Genomic DNA, 20,623 nt, shown 5'->3' with positions numbered 1-20,623 from the left:
TCTCACGTTGCACAGAGCTGATCACAGATCCATTATGGCCCATTTTTAGAGCCGAGCAAGTGCTTAACTGTCCTTATTCACGTCTCATTTGCCCGTTTTGCAAAACCATAAAATATGGCTGTTGTTTTCACACCATTTAATCTTGAATGTGATGTATCAGCATCTGCCAAGGTGAGTGATCCATAGCAGTATTAGCCTATATGATCAGAATTGATATCTATAGATATGTAAACTGTGTAACTGTGTATAATACTAATAAATGATCAAAGTATACATAGTATACATAGTCTTTTGATGGGAACACAACCAGTTCTTTCAGTGAACTAACTTTGCACAACGATAAGTTGCATTTTATTATGTGCATTTAGCATTCTCTCCCCCCGCTGTCCATATTACTGAATAGACTTGCAGCCCCACCAGTTGACAACGTCTTAGTGTTGGAACAAATACATTTACTGTTGTATCTTTGAACCATATTGTAATTTCAGATGGAGGAACATAAGGCTGAAATGATAAAAAGCTGAAAGCCAAAACAAGATGTGTCTTTGTGGGACAATAATTAACAAACTGACCCCAGGAATTCATGTGCAGTTGTGTTAATGAGAATAAGAGCTGATTTTCCTGCTCTCCTCTCTCTCACACTTCAGCACAAAGCCACATCACTGTCCAGTGTTTTAGATTTAAATACTGAAGAACACACAATCCAGAAACCCCCACAGGTTCAGTGCTAATCGATCTCACTCTTTGTGTCTCTAAACGCAGGAAGTGCTTTGTGAGGACTTCTCAATGAGTTCTAATGAAAGCTGCTAATTTGGGAGCGCTGGCAAATGAACAGACCTCCAGGTCTCTCAAGAGAGCATTTTGCTTTTAAACGGTGTTTTTGAGGAAGGACAGAAAATGTGATTATGAAGTGTAAAGAAGGAAGGAAAAAGAATAAGTACATTTTGAATGGAAGAGTTAAGGGGAACATTTGAGAATTCTGCCGCAGACAGCCCATTGGTATCTGATTAGCAGAAAAAGCCAAGTACAGGTACAGAAAAGAAAGAAGGCATTGTTTGTAGTCTCACATAGTGATATATCAAAGAGGTACATCTTATTTTATTCTATTTTAGATTTCAAAATACACTAAATGAGTTACAGATTAGGAGAAGAAGCAATTAGAAGAAAATATAGAATATTGAAGGTCACCGTAGCAGAAATCTTTTTATGGGTGGTCCTGGGCCCAATGAGTAAGCCATAATGTGGGGGTTTTCGAACTGGGATCCAGTACAAGAGAGTGCAATGGTTGGTCTGAAAATAATGATAAAACACATGCAAAAGAAATCAAACATTTAATGATTTTTCCATTATTATATGCTTTCTAAAGGCTGGTTGGAAATCATGATTTTTTATTCTACTGGCAGACATTATTTTAATAGTGAGAAATACAAACAAATCTGCATATATATATATATCTCTTCTCTTATATATATATATATATATATATTATATATATATAATTTTTTATTAAAAATGTATGTATTATATGATTTTTATATATGATATTTATATTGATCTTTACATTTATTTAAATTTAATATATTATATTAATTTATATTAGGTCACTAATCACAAGTAACAATCTAATATGCATGTTATATGGTTTTATCTCTGCTAAATTAAAGAAAGCCCAACAAACGGGGGGACCATACTGGTCCCGCAATGTGGAACCAGTGACCATGCTGAAAAGCACAGAAACAGGTCAGACAGACTTCGAGAGAAGAGGAAGAGGAAGAAGGAGATGAAGAAGACAGAGGAGAGGAAGAATAAAGCCCTGCAGATTTACTCCAAACTTCAGGATGGAAAAGACCCAACAGAGCCCTCTCATCAGAGCCCTTGCTCTAAGTTTGAGGACTGTAAGTACACAAATCCATGTGAAAACCAGTCTGAATTTGTAGACTAATAAGGTAAATGTACATCATTTCCAAGTCACTTATTTACCAGTCTGCCAGTATGAACTGGCAATTTCAGCTGTTGATTGATAAGGTCCTTTCAGTAGGCCACCATTTTCATTTTAAGGACAATAAAAAAGCTCACGTCATTCAAACAGAGAACCCCAGCGCCGTAATTTGACACTGTGTACACACTCCAGTCGCCCCACCATCTCTTGTTTAGTTTTGAGCTCTGAGTTTTGCACTTGATTTTTTAATTAGCTATGCTTTCGAGTGCTGTTCTGCTGGTCTACGCCTATGGTCCCAATTTGCCGGTCCTTTTCATGATTGGATATGCGGTTTGGAGTGCCGAGGAGAGTGAGGGTGTGTACTGAAGGTCAAGGTGAAGGGGCGGAGCCCCAGAGGGGTCGTGGGAGGTCACGGGGCTTGTGTGAATGCAGGGGCATTGTGTGAATAGGCCTGATTGGACAGGTCCCTTCAGCTCCTAATCAAGCACAAGAGGAGGAAGCACGCAGCTGTCGCTCACATCAGAGATGAGTGTTGCTCTTTGTGTGTATACGGATGAAAGTAAGAGGAGTTTGAAAGGGAGAAAGAAAGAAGAAAGAAGGTTGTTTAATGTTAAAGATTTGAATCTGGTTCAAACTGACTCACATTTGTCACTGTTTTTAGTCCTCTCGTTCTCCTGTAACGATAGGATTCCCTCAGAACAAGACGGCATTCAACATAAATTGTGTGTATGAATATGTGTGAGGCCTCTCAGACACTTGTGAGTGTGGCTCCTCATTAGGGACTCAAAAGCCCTAATTAGACATAATTTGCACCCACTCTCTCCACACTGACCAAAAAATCAATGCACAAATGACAAGTGTAACAAAATAGGTCTGGCCTTCCCTGTTCTTTCATTTTTCTCAACTTTCCCCTCTTTCATTGTGTTTTCCCTTTCTGTGGCCCCTACCTGCATTAAGTATTCAGTGTTTGCTGTGTATGTAGCACTGGCGTGTGTGTTTGGCTGTGTTTAGAATGGAATACTAGCATACTAAATACTAGACAGTACAGCACAGTACAGTACCGTATACTGTGTATTGCTTACTATTTTTCAAAAAAGTATGTGAAATTCAGTTAGTATGCTTGGTTGTTGTCACCTGACCTCAATAAGTTGCACATTTAAATCAGTGCGTGGTTTCCAGTTCAATAAAAAAAGAATACATATTATGTTTTATACAGAACCCCTTCACAGAACATAAAGGGGGAAAAAAGATATTTTAGCTATGAATTAATAATTGGTTCCCATGCATGCCAAATTAATATGTGGCCACTTTTATTCATTTGTTCCCTCATTTTAATCAAACAGTGGCCACATTGTAAATTGTTTTCTCCTTCTCATTAACAGTAGTTGAATCGTGAACACAATTATATTTAAACGAGAGAGCAGTTTAGTACAATGTGGCCATGATTTTACCTAAAATGAGTGAACAAACTAAGACATTTGAACAAATGTTTTTTTTTTTTTTTTTTTTTTTTAAATCAAAGTTTGTGTAAAAAATATAAAAAATAATGTGGCAATAATCAGATAGTCAGTATTATTTAAACAATATATAATTCTTTCTTCATAGTGGAAATAGCGGTAATTCCAAGCACATATAGAGCATATAGTTGTATGATATTTCAAATAGCCCTTATTTGTAAACCCAGATATGTGCATACTTCCTTACTTAAGTATCCCAAATTCAGTTTTTCAGATTAGTTGTATGTCTGAATGAGCAGCATTCATTAAATATGGTAGGCAAAAATGACCTGGATGACCTACTATTAACATTGAGTTTCTGAAGTACATATTCATGGGCCACAAAAAAGGATTGTCATAGAAGACAGACATGGCTGATGTCTTCAGTATGACAGTACCAACATGAATTATGTGTGAAATGAATTTTACACACATGCACACTGTATAGAACATATTAATAAGCAGTACATGCTTTGACAGTATGTGGCTTTCTGGATGCTTAAAGTTTACATATATAATACAAAGTAGTACACACTAAATTCCTTAAAAGTTGTACGTTTAGTATTTCAAACATATGGTACGTTCATGTACTGGGAAGTTTGTATTTATGAGTTGATGTAATTACAACATCAAATGTATTTAAGTCACTGTGGTCAGAGCAAGATGGCGATGCACCTTCACAATATTTGGCTGAGATGCAACTATTTGAAAATCTGAGGGTGCATAAATATATATTTACAGTTGTCCAAATGAAATCCTTAGCAATGCATATTACTAATCAAAAATTAAGTTTTGATACATTTACGGTAGGAAATTTACAAAATATCTTCATGGAACATGATCTTTACTTAATATCCTGATGATTTTTAAGAAAAATTTATCATTTTGACCCATACAATGTATTGTTGTCTATTGCTACAAACATACCAGTGCGACTTAAGACTGGTTTTGTGGTCCAGGGTCATATATATATTATATCTTTAAATACTATACAGTACACTAAATAATAATTCATTCATAATTGTATTGTGTTCATGTTGAATTAGAAAACACTTATGCTGCTATTGAAGTGGGATGCAGTTAAGATTAGGGTCAGATTTGGTGGTTTGGTAAGGTTTAAGGGGCAACAGCATAATTATAGAATTACAACAGAAATTAATTACTGGAAGGTATTTTCAGGTATTTTCAGATGTAAGTACAATGTAAAAACATGTATGTACACAATACATGAGTGCATTTTATCAAATAATTAATTTAATTGTAAGTACAGTTAAGGACAAATTAAATCCAAAAATTCATTTCAATAAAGAAACTCTGGGCTTAAAGAAAGTTTAGAGTTCCCTACTCATACTTACAACTTTGTGGTGGCGTTCATACAATCTTTCCAGTTGCCCTTATCTATGTTTCTTCTGGTCACTTGGAGAAAGTGGAGATCTCTGATAAATGTAAGCATTGACAGAGAACACCTGGTAGACCTGAGACTGCCCCTCCCTACTTGTTTGCTAGTTTGCTAGCGGTTAGCGTTCAGATTGTGTAGGTGGCTGACTATGTGGCTCCCTTTTTGAATGGATTCTTCAAAAGCTCAGAATCCTGAAAGACCAGAAAGTGTGTGTGTATATGTGTGTGTGTGTGTGTGTGTGTGTGTGTGTGTAGGGGTACAGTGCCTTTAAGCGCTATTTGCACAGCGCTAAAGGATGGAATAGCTGTGTGTGTTTACCATTAGCTCAGAGTGACTAGGCAAACAAACAGTACAGCTATTGACAAGCACGAAGCATGGAATATGCTCGCTGTTTTCAAAGCTCACAGCGAGAGGGAGAGAAGTGAATCTGTCAAAGACTCTATTATGCCGTGTCCAAACAGAGTGGGCCTTTCCACAATGCCCTTAATAAAGGGACAATGTCAAGGAGAGCGGCAGCAATAATGGCAGATGATTTGGCCATTGTGGGGTTATCGCTGTAGATAAGTTATAACAGATGATTTGCCCTTTGTGGAGTTATCAGTGGAGATCAGGGTGTAGTGGTTTGTGAGGGATTGTGGTCTGTGTGTGTTTGAGAGTGCATGGCATGCAGCCAGCAGGAGGAGTGTGGTGCCTGCGTGTGTCTTTGTTTGTTTTCTCCCCCTCCTTTTCAAGTGCAGTGAAGGGGCGGAGCCACGTGTCCGGCGGCCAACAACAAAGCTAGCTTCGAGAGGTCTGCCAAAATTTGCCCCCTGCACTTGTTCAAAGGGACCAAAGTACAGTGCCAAATTTCGAATAATCAAGGAGCACAGCAGAGAGTTGGACGGCCTGCGTAAGTTATTTGTCAGTTGGGTAAGCACCACAGCGACCAGCACGTGGCAGAGTGCATGCAAAGTGTGTGTGGTGTAGGCCAGGAAAGCAGCTAGAGTGGGCACAAAAAGTATTTCTGAATAAAATATGTCTTGTATTATATAACAAATCAAGTATACATATCAAATATATTTACTTTTGTATGATATCAGCTCCTCTCATATTCACACAGGTATCCTACCAAGTAACATGTTTCAGTAACATCTTACAAACAAAAAGTGTCCTCATATATATATTGTCCAAAATGTGTGTGTGTGTGTGTGTGTGTCAAATCATTTGAAACTTAAACCTAACAAATATATTTGTATGAATCTTTTGTTTGAAAGTTTCTTTCAATTTGTTATTTATTTTAAATACTGTGAATTCCTTTTTAGTTTGATATTTTTAACCAATGCAATCACATTCATACATTTTGAAGTGTGTCTCAATTGTCCAAATGCTTTTAGGGCCACACACTTCTCAAGAGCAGCTATTAGAGAAAAAAGTCTTTTTTTGTATATATTTGTTTTATCTTAAAAATATAAATTATTAAAGTCAAATGATTTACAAATTTTTACACAAAGAAATTTTGGCATAAGTTCTATCATGTCCAATAATTATGTCCCTATAAAATTTTATGAATTAGAAACTGTCAGCAGATTGTGTCACTTGTATAGTGTCATTTTTTAATCAAGCTCTAATTCTGTCAAATGTAAAATTGCAATGACGCAAAAAGTATTAAATATTATTTAATTGTATGCATTTAAGATAAAGACAATGCTATGAAATTAGCTATTGCAAATTATTTAAATTTTTTCCAAAAAATGCCATTTCCACTAGAATGCTATAAAACAATAATTAGAAACATGGTGGGAATGACACTACAGTGGAAATGTTCATGAAATAAAATGACAAATGCTGCACGTATGTCCAATGTTAGCCTTTAGTTTATTTTCTAGAAATCCAAAGAGTTAAAAACACCCATAGTTGAAGAAAAACTCAATTTTCTTGGTTTGACCGTTACAGCGCTCAACACATGCGCTTTTGATAGCTACTGCCATGCTTTGACATATACTGTATGTAGAGCGACCCCAATTTGAGAAAAGAGGTCATAGTCTGCAGACTCAATTTGACCTTCTTAGTAAACTATGTAAAGGAGTCTATCTGAATGATGATGAACATAAACAAAGCTACAGGATTAAATATGGAACACAAACAAACACAGGTCCGAAACGGCCTCAATACTGCACAATGAGTCTCTGTGTATGAATAATAGTGTTACTTTTGAGTGGGATTGCGTGTTTGTATATGTGGCAAAAAGTTGCATCATCCGTTTTCACGACAAACGTATTTAAACTGAAATCAAAAAAGAAAAATTAACTATAATTTCTAAGACAGTAAGAAATAACCGTATCCAGAATAGCAAAAGTGAACATCCATTATTCATTGGCTACAGACGTGAAAGGACGTGCAATCAGTGCATTGCAGTGAAACAGCTGTGAAGTTCTGCCCTGAAGAGTGAGTGTTAAATGGGATGTGACTGCAGTTTTCTATGGCGTCTTTGGCCTTTTGGATAGAATGATACCAGCTAGAATGATGCCGTCAGCCCTCATAGAGCAACAAAGCACAAATGCACAAATGTGGTTGACGGGGTGCACATTGCCCTGCTCTTGTCACCCCGTCACACTTTCCTTTTTCTCGGACTTCCATTTGCTACTGAATTGCCGTCACTCCCATTACAGATTACGAGAGAAGTTCTGTTCTTGCAATCTCGCTTTCTGTCTCTCTCTCTTCACCTCTTTTTTCAAGACTTCTTCTCTTGATTAACATTTTCTGCTAGGCTTCACACCAAAGGGCCCAACCTGTGTGCAGTAAAGCCCACAGTGGAAAAAAAGCCATCAGCCGCTGAAGCAGAATCAGATAAGGCTATCAGGCGGGAGGCGTTAGCCCAGGAGCTTTGTGCCCCCTCCATCCCCCTTCCCGCACGTTTGCCTATGCTTCCTCCCTCAATCTCTCACTCCACTGCACCTTTTGTTCACTTGATTCCACGGCACAGAGCCCCCCCCACCAAAACATACGCATACACACACACACACCATGAGCCACAAATCCCTGAGTGGACCGGTGGCCTGAGATGGGACACAGTACTCCGGTGGGGTCTAAAAGACATCTATGGTGGAGTTTAACAGAGGACTATAGTGAAGTTCAAAGGCCTCAGGAGGAGGTAAAATAAGGGATTTAGTGCAGATACAGAGAGGCAGAAATTGGTGTAAGTGTAAATAAACCCAAATACAGGTTTAATATTTAAGAAAGTTAGAAAGATGATAACTGATACGCCAAACTAAAAATCAAACCTGGTTTTTTTTTTTCAGACTATAAGGTAACTTCATCAATTTGTTAATTACAAAAATAAAATTCTTGACTTTTTAACTCTCATTTTCCTAATAAATGTGTTGTCTTGTTTTCCAGTAAAAAAGGAAAAAAAAAACTATGAATTTTTAGATAATCCATATATTTTATTTAAATAAAACCGTACTTTTAGACTTTAAAAAATATATATTTTAGACTATATTAAGATTTACTTAATATCATGTAAAGAATATCATGTATCAAGTTTTTGCATCATTGAAAAAACTTTTTTTTTTACTTGTTATAAGCATGAATCTATCAACAATTTTGTGAAGTTTATTCTAAAAAAGACATTATGGATGAATGAATGAATGAATGAATGAATGAATGAATGAATGAATGAATGAATGAATGAATGAATGAATGAATGAATGAATGAAGTTTTTGCTTAAAGAAAAAAGATGCAAATAAATAAATGTAAGTTTCTGCTTGAAGATTTTTTAAATAAGCAAATAAATAAATAAATAAAGTTTAAATGTATAAAATGAATCTTGCAAAGCAACACACTTAAAAATAAAGGTGCTTCACGATGCCATAGAAGAACCTTTTTGTCTTAATGGTTCCATAAAGAACTTTGAACATCTGAAGAACCTTTCTGTTTCACCAAATGTTCTTTGTGGTGAAAGAAGTTTCTTCAGATTATAAAAATGTAAGAAAGAGATGGTTCTTAAAAGAACCTTTGACTGAATGGTTCTTTGTGGAACCAAAAAAGTTCTTCTATGGCATCGCTTAAAGAATCTTTTGAAGCACCTTTATTTTTAAGAGTGAAGTATTTCTTTATGTAATTAGGATTATGCTTAAGAAAACAATATAAAATAAGCAAATAAATAAGTAAATACACAAATAATGTTTTAGCTTAACAAAATGCCAAATAAGTAAAAATAAATAAATAAATATGGTTTATTTTATATTTTATATAAAGTTTACATTTCTAAAATAAGCAAATAAAAAGATAAATGAGGTTTTTAGCTTTAACAAAAATGACAACTGGAAAATAAATAAATAAATATTATCTGAGAACAAGTTTTTTTGTTCTAAATGTGCTTATATATATTTTTCTCGAAAACAATAATAAATTAAAGCTAGGGCAAAGAGGGGAAAAGGAGATGGGTTATTCAAACCTGCTAAAATATGTGTGCATGTTGTGAGCATGTCACAATTCTGGCTGCATCCACTATGCATTTTTCATGACCCTGACATGGCATTACTAGACACAAAGAATACAATTCTCAAGTCTGAGTGTCCTGGCTGCACATCTCACATAGTGAGAAACCAGATGAATACACATGTGCAGCCCAGTCAGATCAGATCCAGACAGTGGCAGCAGGACTGGGACGGCAGATTCAGTGTCTTGGGAACATCTGAGACAGATGAGTGCAGATAAAGAGAGAGTCAGTGAATACAGATCAGCTCAATGATCCGAACAGATCACTGTTTCAGATTTGAAGCTAAATCCAAGCACTGCTGAGGGACCAGGGTGACACCAGAGCTCCTGCTAGCCGCAGTTATTTGCAAACAGATGTGCGTCCCTGGACCAAGAGGTTTTGATCAATCAGGCCTTAACAAGTCAAGTTGACTACATGCGAATGTAACACTTTGCATGTGAATGGGAGAGGCCATGCAAGGCCCGGGTTTGATTAGGGGTAAGCTGATAAATGGCAGATTGAATCGGCCCCCTGTGAGCAGGCTGCAGCTCATTGGGCCTAGTGCTTTAAATCCACACTGATATCAACTCTTTCCTCCCTATTCTTCTGCCTTGCTGATGAATAGATCCATTATTCAGTGGATTCTGTCTATCATTCTTGTTCGTTTCATGTATTGGAGTGGCAGCAGCTTAAATGAGGTCTCCACAGCTTCCTTTCCTCCCTTCTTCCTCTTTTTCTTTTTAACTTTTCAGCTCTGATCCTCTTTTCCTAACTCATCTTAGTCTTCATTCCCATCTGTCTGTCCCTCTGTGGCCAAATAGTTGATTTTCTGCCTTTCCGTGTACTCAACGGTTCATTATATATGACTGGTTTCATTGTAATTCATTCATGGTAAAAAGTAAAATACATGGCTAAAAATGTTGCAGTTAATTGTAAATAATACAATTAATTAAGCTGTATAAATGCTGTAGGCGTGTCAAAGTTTATGCTAACTACTGTGTTAGTTATTGTTAATGTATACAGCCTTATTGTAAAGTGTAACCCACTTTTTAATACTTTTGTATGCTTTTTTTTGCAGTTGATTTTCTGGCAAAGTACTGCATCCTCAGTCAGGACAAGCTGTCCATGTACAAAAGAGCTTTTGAGGCCGTGAGTAAAAGAAAATTTCACAATTTCCACATCAAAAAGAACGGTTTTGTTTATTTTCATATGCTAGTAATGACAGTAATCACTTAACTGTCACTTACTTTGACTGTAATACTCCGTGCCTGCAGGCTGATAGTGATGGAGATGGTTATCTGAGCTGTCTCCAAGTTTTGCTGGCACTGAAAGAGATCATTCCCCCAGAACTTCTGACTGAAGAAGAGGAAATATATGTGTACAGGGTAAACGCCCTCTTCAAAAAAATATATATACGATCTGCCCGTCTCTCTTTTTTATCACAATGTCTAGAGGCAATTCACTAAGAATGATTTGTGCTGGCTGATAGCGACATTTTATTTGCATGCACTGTCTGTGTTGTTTTAGCACCCGTTTCACTAAAGGAATCATGCAAATTAGGTAACTGCGCAAACACAACCATAAAATCTGTGTCAAACACAATTTGCCCAGCGGAATTGCAGGGCAGAGTAAAACAGTGAAAATACACAGGTCTGCACCATATATCCGCATACAAACCTGGTTTTAGGATGTTTCTGCATCATTTGATCATTTTTATTTAATGAATTATTACTGATCAACAGAAAATCAACAGAAACATTGCTTTTAAATTAAATTCAGTTATAGGTAATATATTATATATATATATATATATATATATATATATATATATATATATATATATATATATATATATATATATATATATATATATATATATATATAACATTTTTCTAAAACTAAAGAAAATTACAATTTAATTAATTATTTAATAAATAAGTATTAATTTTTGCATTATTTGTTGTTTTTTATTATTATGTTTTAAATATTATCAAATATAAATACAAATATAATAAAATGTTAGTATAATTGAGGCACTATAATCGTTTTTTATTAACATTTTGAAGTTTTTATTTTTACATTTTTAATTTTATTTAAAGTTTTAGTCATTTTGTTGTGTGTTTTGTCATTTTAAGTAGTAGTAGTTTTTTTTAAGTGTCTGTATAGTTTTCATTCATTTTTATTGCAGTTAACAAGTTAAACTAAATAAAAATAAGAAATATTAGCTTTGCTGTAACCAAAATGTTTTTTTATATATTTTATTTCAGTTTTTTATATATTTTATTTCAAGTAATGAAAAATGTTTTTATGGTTTTAGTTAGCTATAATAACCCTTATAAAAATCCTTAAAAAACATTATGGTCTACATTTAAACATGGATTTGCTTGTATTTAAATATGTATATGATCTATTCTCAGATTCTGGAGCTGGTTGATTTCAGAGTAACAGAAGGCCTTACGGATCTGCGCCTGTTTGCTGTAGTGGCCAGTTTGGCCCAGAAAATAGCCACACTCGAGTGAGTCAGCAGGTCAAGCATTCAACATACACAATAGCGTTAGAAGAGGAGTCACTGACCTTCCATAAATATTCACGGCCAGTTCAAAAGTGTTTGTGCGTGTAGGACCGAAAATTTGTATATTCGTTTGTAGCGTCTGTACCATTCGATTGTACAAAAATACAAGAGCATGTGACATGCGATTAGAGGGCGACTCATGACAGCCTGGGCGGTCGTGTGTCATCTTGAAGTCCATTACTGTGATGAGGGTTTGGGGGCATTTGGCTGTGATGCTACATTACAGCCCATATGCCAGAAATTCCCACACACAGGCTCTTTCATTCCCACTCACTTTTTTTAGGATCTTTAACAGCTTCCACTCAACGTAGGGGCCCATTCTGGGTTTCCTGGGTTATGTGTGCGAGGGGATTTGGGGTCACGCCTCTTCGCTGATTTACGGCATTGCTCTTTGAGCGAGTGAGCAATGCCTTTTCCCTGCACTAGTGGACAAATGAAACAAATGAAAAGGAACAAGGGTGTTTCATTGGAATGGACACAATAGGGACATTTATGTGCTTTAACCTTTTCCATCAACCTCTTCTGAACCCTGATATGGATTTGACCCCATTCATTAGCTGATATACACCCATGTTCACTCATTACAGTGGACATAACCCTCATAGAACGACAAAAACCAGTGCCTTGACTGCCTATCCAAAGTCTCTCCTGCTACCTTTTGCTTTCGCCATCTGTCTGTGCTTTGGCACTTTCTCCCAGAGCTGGTCATCTGATTAACCACAACATTTCCATACAGAGGTTGATAAGAGCAGTGCTCCCTCAAAACACAGTGTCTTCCTCTACCTGTGTGTGTTTTTTTGGGTTGGAACTGAAGCATAGGTAGAGACGTCCTGGGTGGGCTGCATGTGGTCTGAGATGTCCGCAGGTTCGGTTCCAGTGAATCTATGGCTTAATTGGACTGATTCAACCTAACACTGCACCAATACAAAACCAAAAAATGAAGGGAAACCTTAAACGACCTCCTTTAACATCCCGCCTCTATCTCTCTTTCTCAATCTCTGACCCAGTCCAAAACATAAACACACTTACCGCCAAAACCAACTTGTCAAAACAACTCCGTTCACCCAAACTTTAAGTGGGTCACCCACCCCCACCCCACCCCTCCAAAAATCCAACCATATCTTGCAACCCCCCTGCCAGAACTGCCAAAACTTTGGCAATTACGTAAGTGTGAGGTCCGTGGTGATGGGGCACAACAATAGAAATGGGTTAGAGCTGCTATTATCCTCCTCTCTGTCTCTGGCGCGCTCTCTGTTGCCCCGGCTATTATCCACGCTGCAGTTTGGGCTCTTTTTCTGCAAACCAAGTGCAATTAATGATCATTAGCTGGCCTGTCTCCCCTCATTCCCATCAAACCCCCTCCTGCCTTACCACAACCCTGGGCGAACGGGCCAATAGCGGTTAGTCTGAGGGTGGCGTACCAGCAGCTATTCTCCTCCCAGCATGCTTTCTGAATGGAGGGGCTCGTTAGAACGGGGGATGACCATCGCTGTGCCACACGCTGGACAGTGGAGCTCTGTCCCAGCTGAATAGCCACTGCCTCCAAGCAATTATCCCAGTGTGTATGTGTGCAAGTGTATATTTGTGTAGGTGTGTGTTGGTCACATTGCTCCAGAGCATGTCCCCTAAACACCCTCCTCACACTGGGTCAGTTTTTTTTTATCCGTTATACTGGCGGGTTGGGATCATTGTTTTAGGGGACAGACCATAATGAGCAACCACAATGGGCTCAGAACACTTTAGCATCATTGCCCCCCGCCCCACCAAAACCCAAAACAACGCACCACACGACTAGGCCTCGCTGGAAAAATACCCGCCAAAATACAGCAGCATTTACCAGCATTTACCAGCATAACCCCATCATCTTTGGTTATTTGATGAAATATATATATAGTGGTGTGAAAAGTGTTGGCCCCCTTCCTGATTTCTTTTTTGCATGTTTGTCACACTTTGATGTTTCAGATCATCAAACAAATTTAAATATTAGTCAAAGATAACACAAGTAAACACAACATGCAGTTTTTAAATGAAGGTTTTTATTATTAAGGGAAAACACAATCCAAAACTACATGGCCCTGTGTGAAGAAGTGTTTGCCCCCCTGTTAAAACTGTGGTTTATCACACCTGAGTAAAATTTCTCTAGCCACACCCAGGCCTGATTACTGCCACACCTGTTTGGAATCAAGAAGTCTCTTAAATAGGACCTGCCTGACAAAGTGAAGTAGACCAAAAGATCCTCAAAAGCTAGAAATCATGCCGAGATGCAAAGAAATTCAGAAACAAATGAGAAAGAAAGTAATTGAGATTTATCAGTCTGGAAAAGGTTATAAAGCCATTTCTAAAGCTTTGGGACTTCAGCGAACCACAGAGAGCCATTATTCACAAATGGCAAAAACATGGAACAGTGGAGAACCTTCCCAGGAGTGGCCGGCTGACCAGAATTACCACAAGAGCACAGCGACGACTCATCCAAGAGGTCACAAAAGACCCCACAACAACATCCAAAGAACTGCAGGCCTCACTTGCCTCAGTTAAGGTCAGTGTTCATGACTCCACCATAAGAAAGAGACTGGGCAAAAATGGTCTGCATGTCAGAGTTAGCCTAAAGAAACACACCAGCAAATCCACGTCTCAATGGCTGAAGAAAAACAAAAAGAAGACTTTGGAATGGCATAGTCAAAGTCCTGACCTGAATCCTATTGAGATGCTGTGGCATGACCTTAAAAAGGCGGCTCGAAAACCCTCCAATGTGGCTGAATTACAACAATTCTGCATAGATAAGTGGACCAAAAGTCCTCCACAGCACTTTAACAGACTCATCGCAAGTTATCACAAACGCTTGATTTCATTTGTTGCTGCTAAGGGTGACCCAACCAGTTATTAGGTTTAGGGGGCAAACACTTTTTCACACAGGGCCATGTAGTTTTGGATTTTGTTTTCCCTTAATAATAAAAACCTTAATTTAAAAACTGCATGTTGTGTTCACTTGTGTTATCTTTGACTAATATTTAAATTTGTTTGATGATCTGAAATATGAAAGTGTGACAAACATGCAAAAAGTAAGAAATCACGAAGGGGGCAAACAACACCACTGTATGTGTATGTGTGTGTGTGTGGGTGTGTGTGTTATATAAATAATAACTTACTAATTCATTATAATTACATAATAATAATAATAATAATAATAATAATATATTAGAATAATTATATATAAAACAACTCATATTGATATGTGATAAAATGGTAAAATATTTTTATAAATTATATAATAATTGTACAGTGATGATACCAGATATATGTGTGATAAAATAATAACCTAATAAAAATTAATATATTATATTTTTTTAATATAAACATATAAAATATATTTTATTTATTATTATTATTATTTGATCAACTATTAGTGTATAGAAATCTGAGAAACTTCTCTTTTTATTCACAGTGATTTCATGCGCTCCCTCATCAGCAAGATGGATTTCAAATCTCTGGAGATGAAGCTTTATAAAGCCAAGGTTTGTTTTCTATCAATGCTAATGGTATTTAGTGTAAAAATGAACATCTGTCATACTCGCTAGCAAACTGTTCCTGACCATTTGGCAGTCCTGTCCCTCTTTCTCCCACTCCCTCTCTCAGTAGGAACTAATTACAGTGAAATAGAGACCATAAAACACTTTAAAGGACAACTCAAACGCGGGCTTAGTAAAACTAGCTGCTTCCGTCAAGCACCTTGTATGTGAATTGAGAGCCGAAGTAAAAAAGAGAAATGGGGTTTACTCTAACTTTAAGGGACTTGTATGTGGCGGGCTTAGTAAAACTAAAACTAGCGTGCTTCCGGCAAAGCCTACTGTCTTGCTGAGGTAATTCAGTAAAAAAAGAAATGGGGTTTACTCTATTTTTTCCTTCAGCCTTCCCCCTCCTTCGTATTCATGGATTACAGGCTGTAATCTCATTAAAGTGGCCGGCAGTGTACATCCAGTGCAGCGTGCTCTGTAATCAGGCAAAGACATACTGCTCATCTTGGATAAAGCAGAGGTATAAGGTGGCCATTCAGTAGCAAGACCCGACCAGGCCCGTTGAACAGAGAGGGCCGGCTGCTGAAAAGGATGGAGACTTAAAAGTTGACGGCGGAGGTTAGGGAAACTGAGCCCCTGCCCGGTCTTGGGGTTAGGCGGAGAGGGGAGGCTAATTACAGAGTGAGCTGGGCTTGAATTGTTATCGAGCAAGAGGAGAGAGGAGTGGGCACTTTGCCAGGGGATTACAGGACACACACATACACACTCACTTTTAGTCATTACCTCGGATGCATTTAACTGTGAAAACAGGTGCGCTCACAGAAGAGTAGGAAAAGGCCGCTGTAACTTGAGCCTCCTCAGGCACACGTGTGAACCGAGCACATGCTTTCACGCATACACACAAACACACACCGACATCAGTGCCCTGACTATCTAGAAGTGTGCAATAGGTGTATTCACAAGGGATTTGCACACATGGATGGAGGGTTATATGTATGGACTGACGCTGCTGTGTACCACAAGCTAAACTTGACTAATATTATATATATATATATATAATATATATATATTACTATATATATATTATATATATATATATATATATATATATGTACATACATGGAATAGATATTACATTCATTGATACTAACCTGAGTATGTGTGCTTGTTCTACAGCAGTTGTTCTTGTTTTTGCTGGAGGCCCAAACAGGGGGCGCTCTGGTGCCAGAGGGTTGCATTGGGGCAGAGCAACTACTAGTGGAGCTCAAGGCAGGGGGCATCAGGCCTGAGCATGAGGCATCGGTGAGGCGGGAACTGCGCAGTTTGCGCTCCCTTGATCTTCTTGACTTCCTCGCTCACCTGCCTCTCTTCATCCTCATTCATAACTCAGTTATCGCAAACCCCTTCGATGACTCCAGCAACCTGTGATGGTATCAACAACAACTGTCTGCACCAATAGTTAGGCCACATTAACATCAACATAAATACATATATTAGATACATATGTATGAAAAAAGTTTGGGGCCTGAAGGATTTTTTTATGTTTTTGAAAGAAGCTCTTTTGCTCACCAAGGCTGCATTTATTTGATCAAAAATACAGTTACAAAAAAAGTTTAAAATAAGTGTTTTCTATTTTAATATATTTTAAAAAGTAATTTATTTCTGTGATGCAAAGCTGAATTTTCACCACCTGTTACTCCAGTCTTCAGTGTCACATGATCCTTCAAAAATAATTGTAATATGCTGATCAAAAGTATTTCAGTATTATGTTGAAAACAGTTGTGATGCTTAATATTTTTGTGGAATCATCACTAAGTAAGACTATACAAATACTGATACAAATGATTATGTTTAAGTGTCCCATTTATGTATTCATCCTGCTGAACTCTGCTGAAAGTGACCAAACCTCAATAAAAATTACAAACAAAGTCTTGTTAATTATTCTTTTAGCATCAATGTCAATAACTTGTTTAAAAAGGGGTAAACACTGACTGACTGAATGTCAATTAAAATAAAACCTTTCTCTATTTCCCCCCAAAAAACAGGTCATAGATTTCAGTTACTGCACAAGACTGAGCCATCACTGCCTAACATTAGTAGAGTGGAGAGGAGTGCTGTCTGTGGTACTGAAACACTGTTTGCATTGCACTCTTCAGGGCCAAAGTCAAGCAGCTCATATTTCATGCAGGCAAGAGCCTTTATTAATGTCATTTGCAATTCTGCATAGAGATTGAAAAGTTTGCTCAGTGTGGTCGTCAAACATCCAATCGTCACTGATAATCACTCACCAAACCTGCAGGACTTAGTAGGGGAAAGGGAAGAGAAGAGCTTTGACAAGCATAGAGAGCACCGTCACATTCAGACATAACAAAAGTGAGCATTTGTATTAGAAAGAGGAGAGGGGGGGAAATGAAAAGGATCGAGGTAGCGAGAAAAACAGAGAACGACCGTTTTCATTTAGCCTAAAGAAATGGCCACAGACATTCGACAGTCGTGAAAAGCTTTCTGGGCACTCATGAGGAAGTGAGTGCTGCCTAACAGTCTGCGTCTTTAGATTTACAAAGTCTGTAGAAGAAGTTGAGAGGCAGGGATGGCAGCACTTTCAAAGAGAATGAAAGGAGGCTGGAGAGGAGTGATAACAAGAAGTCCCCATGAATTTCAACAGGGAGAACATCAGAGGGGCCCGGATCACTAATCAGTGTGGGTTACATGCTGCCGCTCCTGTTCTATTCAGGCGTGGCATAATGAGGAGGCAACTTTCTGCCACAATGGGATGGACACGCGGACAGGCTCGAATGGGCTGTGCACACAACTACACACACTTGCTCTCTACCGTTCCCTTGGACACAGTTCAGATTGAGCATGAATAGTTTGTAAAGGGAATTGGTGGCTTGTATTTTTAGGTTAACCATGAAGTGCATTCACAATAGGTCAATGGAAAAGTTAACCATGAAGTGCATTCACAATAGGTCAATGGAATTCAAAAACAGGGCTAAGTGCATTCACAATAGGTCAATGGAAAAGTTGCACAAAGATTAGGCTATTGAAGTACATTTTACAAGAAAAAAAAATACTATTTTAGTTTTTCTACTTCAAAATTGAATGTGTTACTTGCTGTATCTTTGTAATTGTTTATAGCAATTTCTAAATGGGAAAATTGTTTATTCACCCATTTTTGTTCAGATTTCTGCAATGTCTCTTGATTAAACAAGTTCCTTGAACAAGCTTAGTGGAGGGAAGCCACAGATCTGAATGTGATATTACATTTTCTATAGCCTAATCTTTCACCGACAGACACAAGAGGCCAGAAAATCAAGTGGAAAATGTGCTTTATCCATCTGAGAGATCCTGATTTATTGATTTTTTTTTTTTCAGGATTTAGAGAAGAAGAAAAAAAAAGAGCACTGCCTCTCTTCCCCAAATTAATTTCACACCAGATAAATATGAAGCTCTAGCTATTGAAATGTAACTGACAAATGGGTCCAGTACCTTACAATAAGACATTGGTTGGTCAAGCGTCTGATGGATAAGCGCAAAAATTGATTTCCCGAGCTAGTCGACAGTTTAGACCCTTCCAATTTGGATGGTGGTTTAACATGTCATAGACTTTGGGTCACAGTGAATCACACAGTCGCAGGGAATTATGGGACACCTGACTGTATTTGGGGGGGTTTCCACAGCAATTCCAGTGAAGAACCGTTTTGGGTTCCAACAAGAACCTTTCAGTGAAAAGTTCCAAAACTGTTTTTTCTTAGTGTGAAGAATATTTTTTTTTTTTTTTTAAAAAACGTTCTTTTCCACTATAGAACAATGGAAAAGTTTCATGGATGTTAAAGGTTCTTCACTGAACCATGGATGCCTAACCTTTACTTTTAAGTGTATCTTTTTTAAAAACAAAATTTAGATACTATTTTTGGTTCAGCTGGACCCGTGACACACTAATTAAGCGCTAGTTTAAAATAAAAACATCGTGTTGAATCTAAGATAAGCGTAAAACTTTGACTAATTGATAAGCTGGGGTAGGCTAGCCTACTTCGTCTTACCCTAAACAAAGCTCGCCCACTTTCGTCAGGGACATGTTTCTTCTTCTTCTTCAACACCTGCCTCTTGTGTACATCATTCGCTTCCAGACGCTGTGTTTTTAAAGGGGCAGTTGTTGAGTGCGTGTCGCGAGTTGCTGTCAGAAAGACACACGCGCCTTCAGCCGACTCCACTCGAGCGCCACACACGCACAAAGCTTTTCAATTCATTACAGCAGGCACGCGCCCGCCCCGCGCACACACTTTACCTGTCAAACTCCACGACTGTTATTTAAACTCCGCGACTCTGACTTATTTATGCTTAACTTTTTAAAAAAAGTATATTTTTACTAAGTTTCAATATTGGGTCAGTGACGCCATGTTTGCATTTTCAAATTTGTGTTTCTTTAAAACGCAAAAGACTGTAAATACACTATTTATATGATGAACATGTTTGCAATTTCTGATTTAAAAGTTATTTTTGCGAGGTGTGTTGGTGGTTTAACTGTCCAGAGATTTTAAAAAAAGAAATAAAAAAGCCCTGGTAAAACGGTTACATATAATATGTTGATAAAATGCAGTTAGTATAATCTTTTTTTTTTTTTTTTTTTTTTTTTCAAAAATTCAATATTTTTTGAGGTCAGCAGAAATCGATGTCAGTGTGGCAAGCAGGGACATGAAGGGAACCATCAAATCTGTAAACACTATTTTCTTAACAAATATATATATATTTTTTTTAATCTGTTAAGAACTATCGTGCCCGGTGCGTTTCACATATATTTCTCAGTATTTAAACAATCTTATTTTAATTGTTAACAGTAATAAAAGCAAATATTTTACGTTTTTAAACTCTAACTCTTTGATTACTTGGTCCTGCACGCTCTCTTTCTCTCTCTCTCTCTCTCTCTCCCATGCTCACTCTCAAAAGTGTGAGTAGGGTGAGCAAACAATATGCTTATTTTCCAAAAGTGCTGTCTTCTCCAAATTGGCATTCATTATGAGCACAGTCTGTGAAACGGTCCAGCATGCTGGTCACGTCTCCTCCTGCCTGACAACAGGCAGACTGCCGAGGGTTAGCAGGCTTATCACTTTTGTTACCCATAAAATAAATAAAGAAAGACAGAATATGTGCAACGAAAATCTACACTTGACTGTGTTTTTCTAGAATTGCTGGAAGATGAAAGGTTGCAACACACAAAACAAACTCAAGAAAACATATTTCTTTT

General features: G+C 37.5%; 1 protein-coding gene across 2 annotated transcripts in view; it reads left to right on the top strand.

Annotated features, from left to right (window-relative positions):
- Positions 1–16,950, top strand: part of LOC109080206 — a 47,823-nt gene extending 30,873 nt beyond the window's left edge. For both annotated transcript variants that reach the window (XM_042722059.1, XM_042722060.1), the window contains 6 exons: positions 1,665–1,895; positions 10,373–10,443; positions 10,569–10,679; positions 11,712–11,809; positions 15,309–15,378; positions 16,555–16,950. In XM_042722059.1, coding sequence (XP_042577993.1) covers positions 1,665–1,895; positions 10,373–10,443; positions 10,569–10,679; positions 11,712–11,809; positions 15,309–15,378; positions 16,555–16,806 — 833 coding nt within the window. In that variant the 3' untranslated portion in view covers positions 16,807–16,950. The remainder of the gene's footprint in view (positions 1–1,664; positions 1,896–10,372; positions 10,444–10,568; positions 10,680–11,711; positions 11,810–15,308; positions 15,379–16,554) is intronic.
- Positions 16,951–20,623: the final 3,673 nt, after the last annotated feature.

This window comes from Cyprinus carpio, chromosome B4, assembly GCF_018340385.1.
Source record: "Cyprinus carpio isolate SPL01 chromosome B4, ASM1834038v1, whole genome shotgun sequence".
NCBI classification, from domain to species: Eukaryota; Metazoa; Chordata; class Actinopteri; order Cypriniformes; family Cyprinidae; genus Cyprinus; species Cyprinus carpio.
This window is presented reverse-complemented; position numbering and strand designations above follow the sequence as displayed.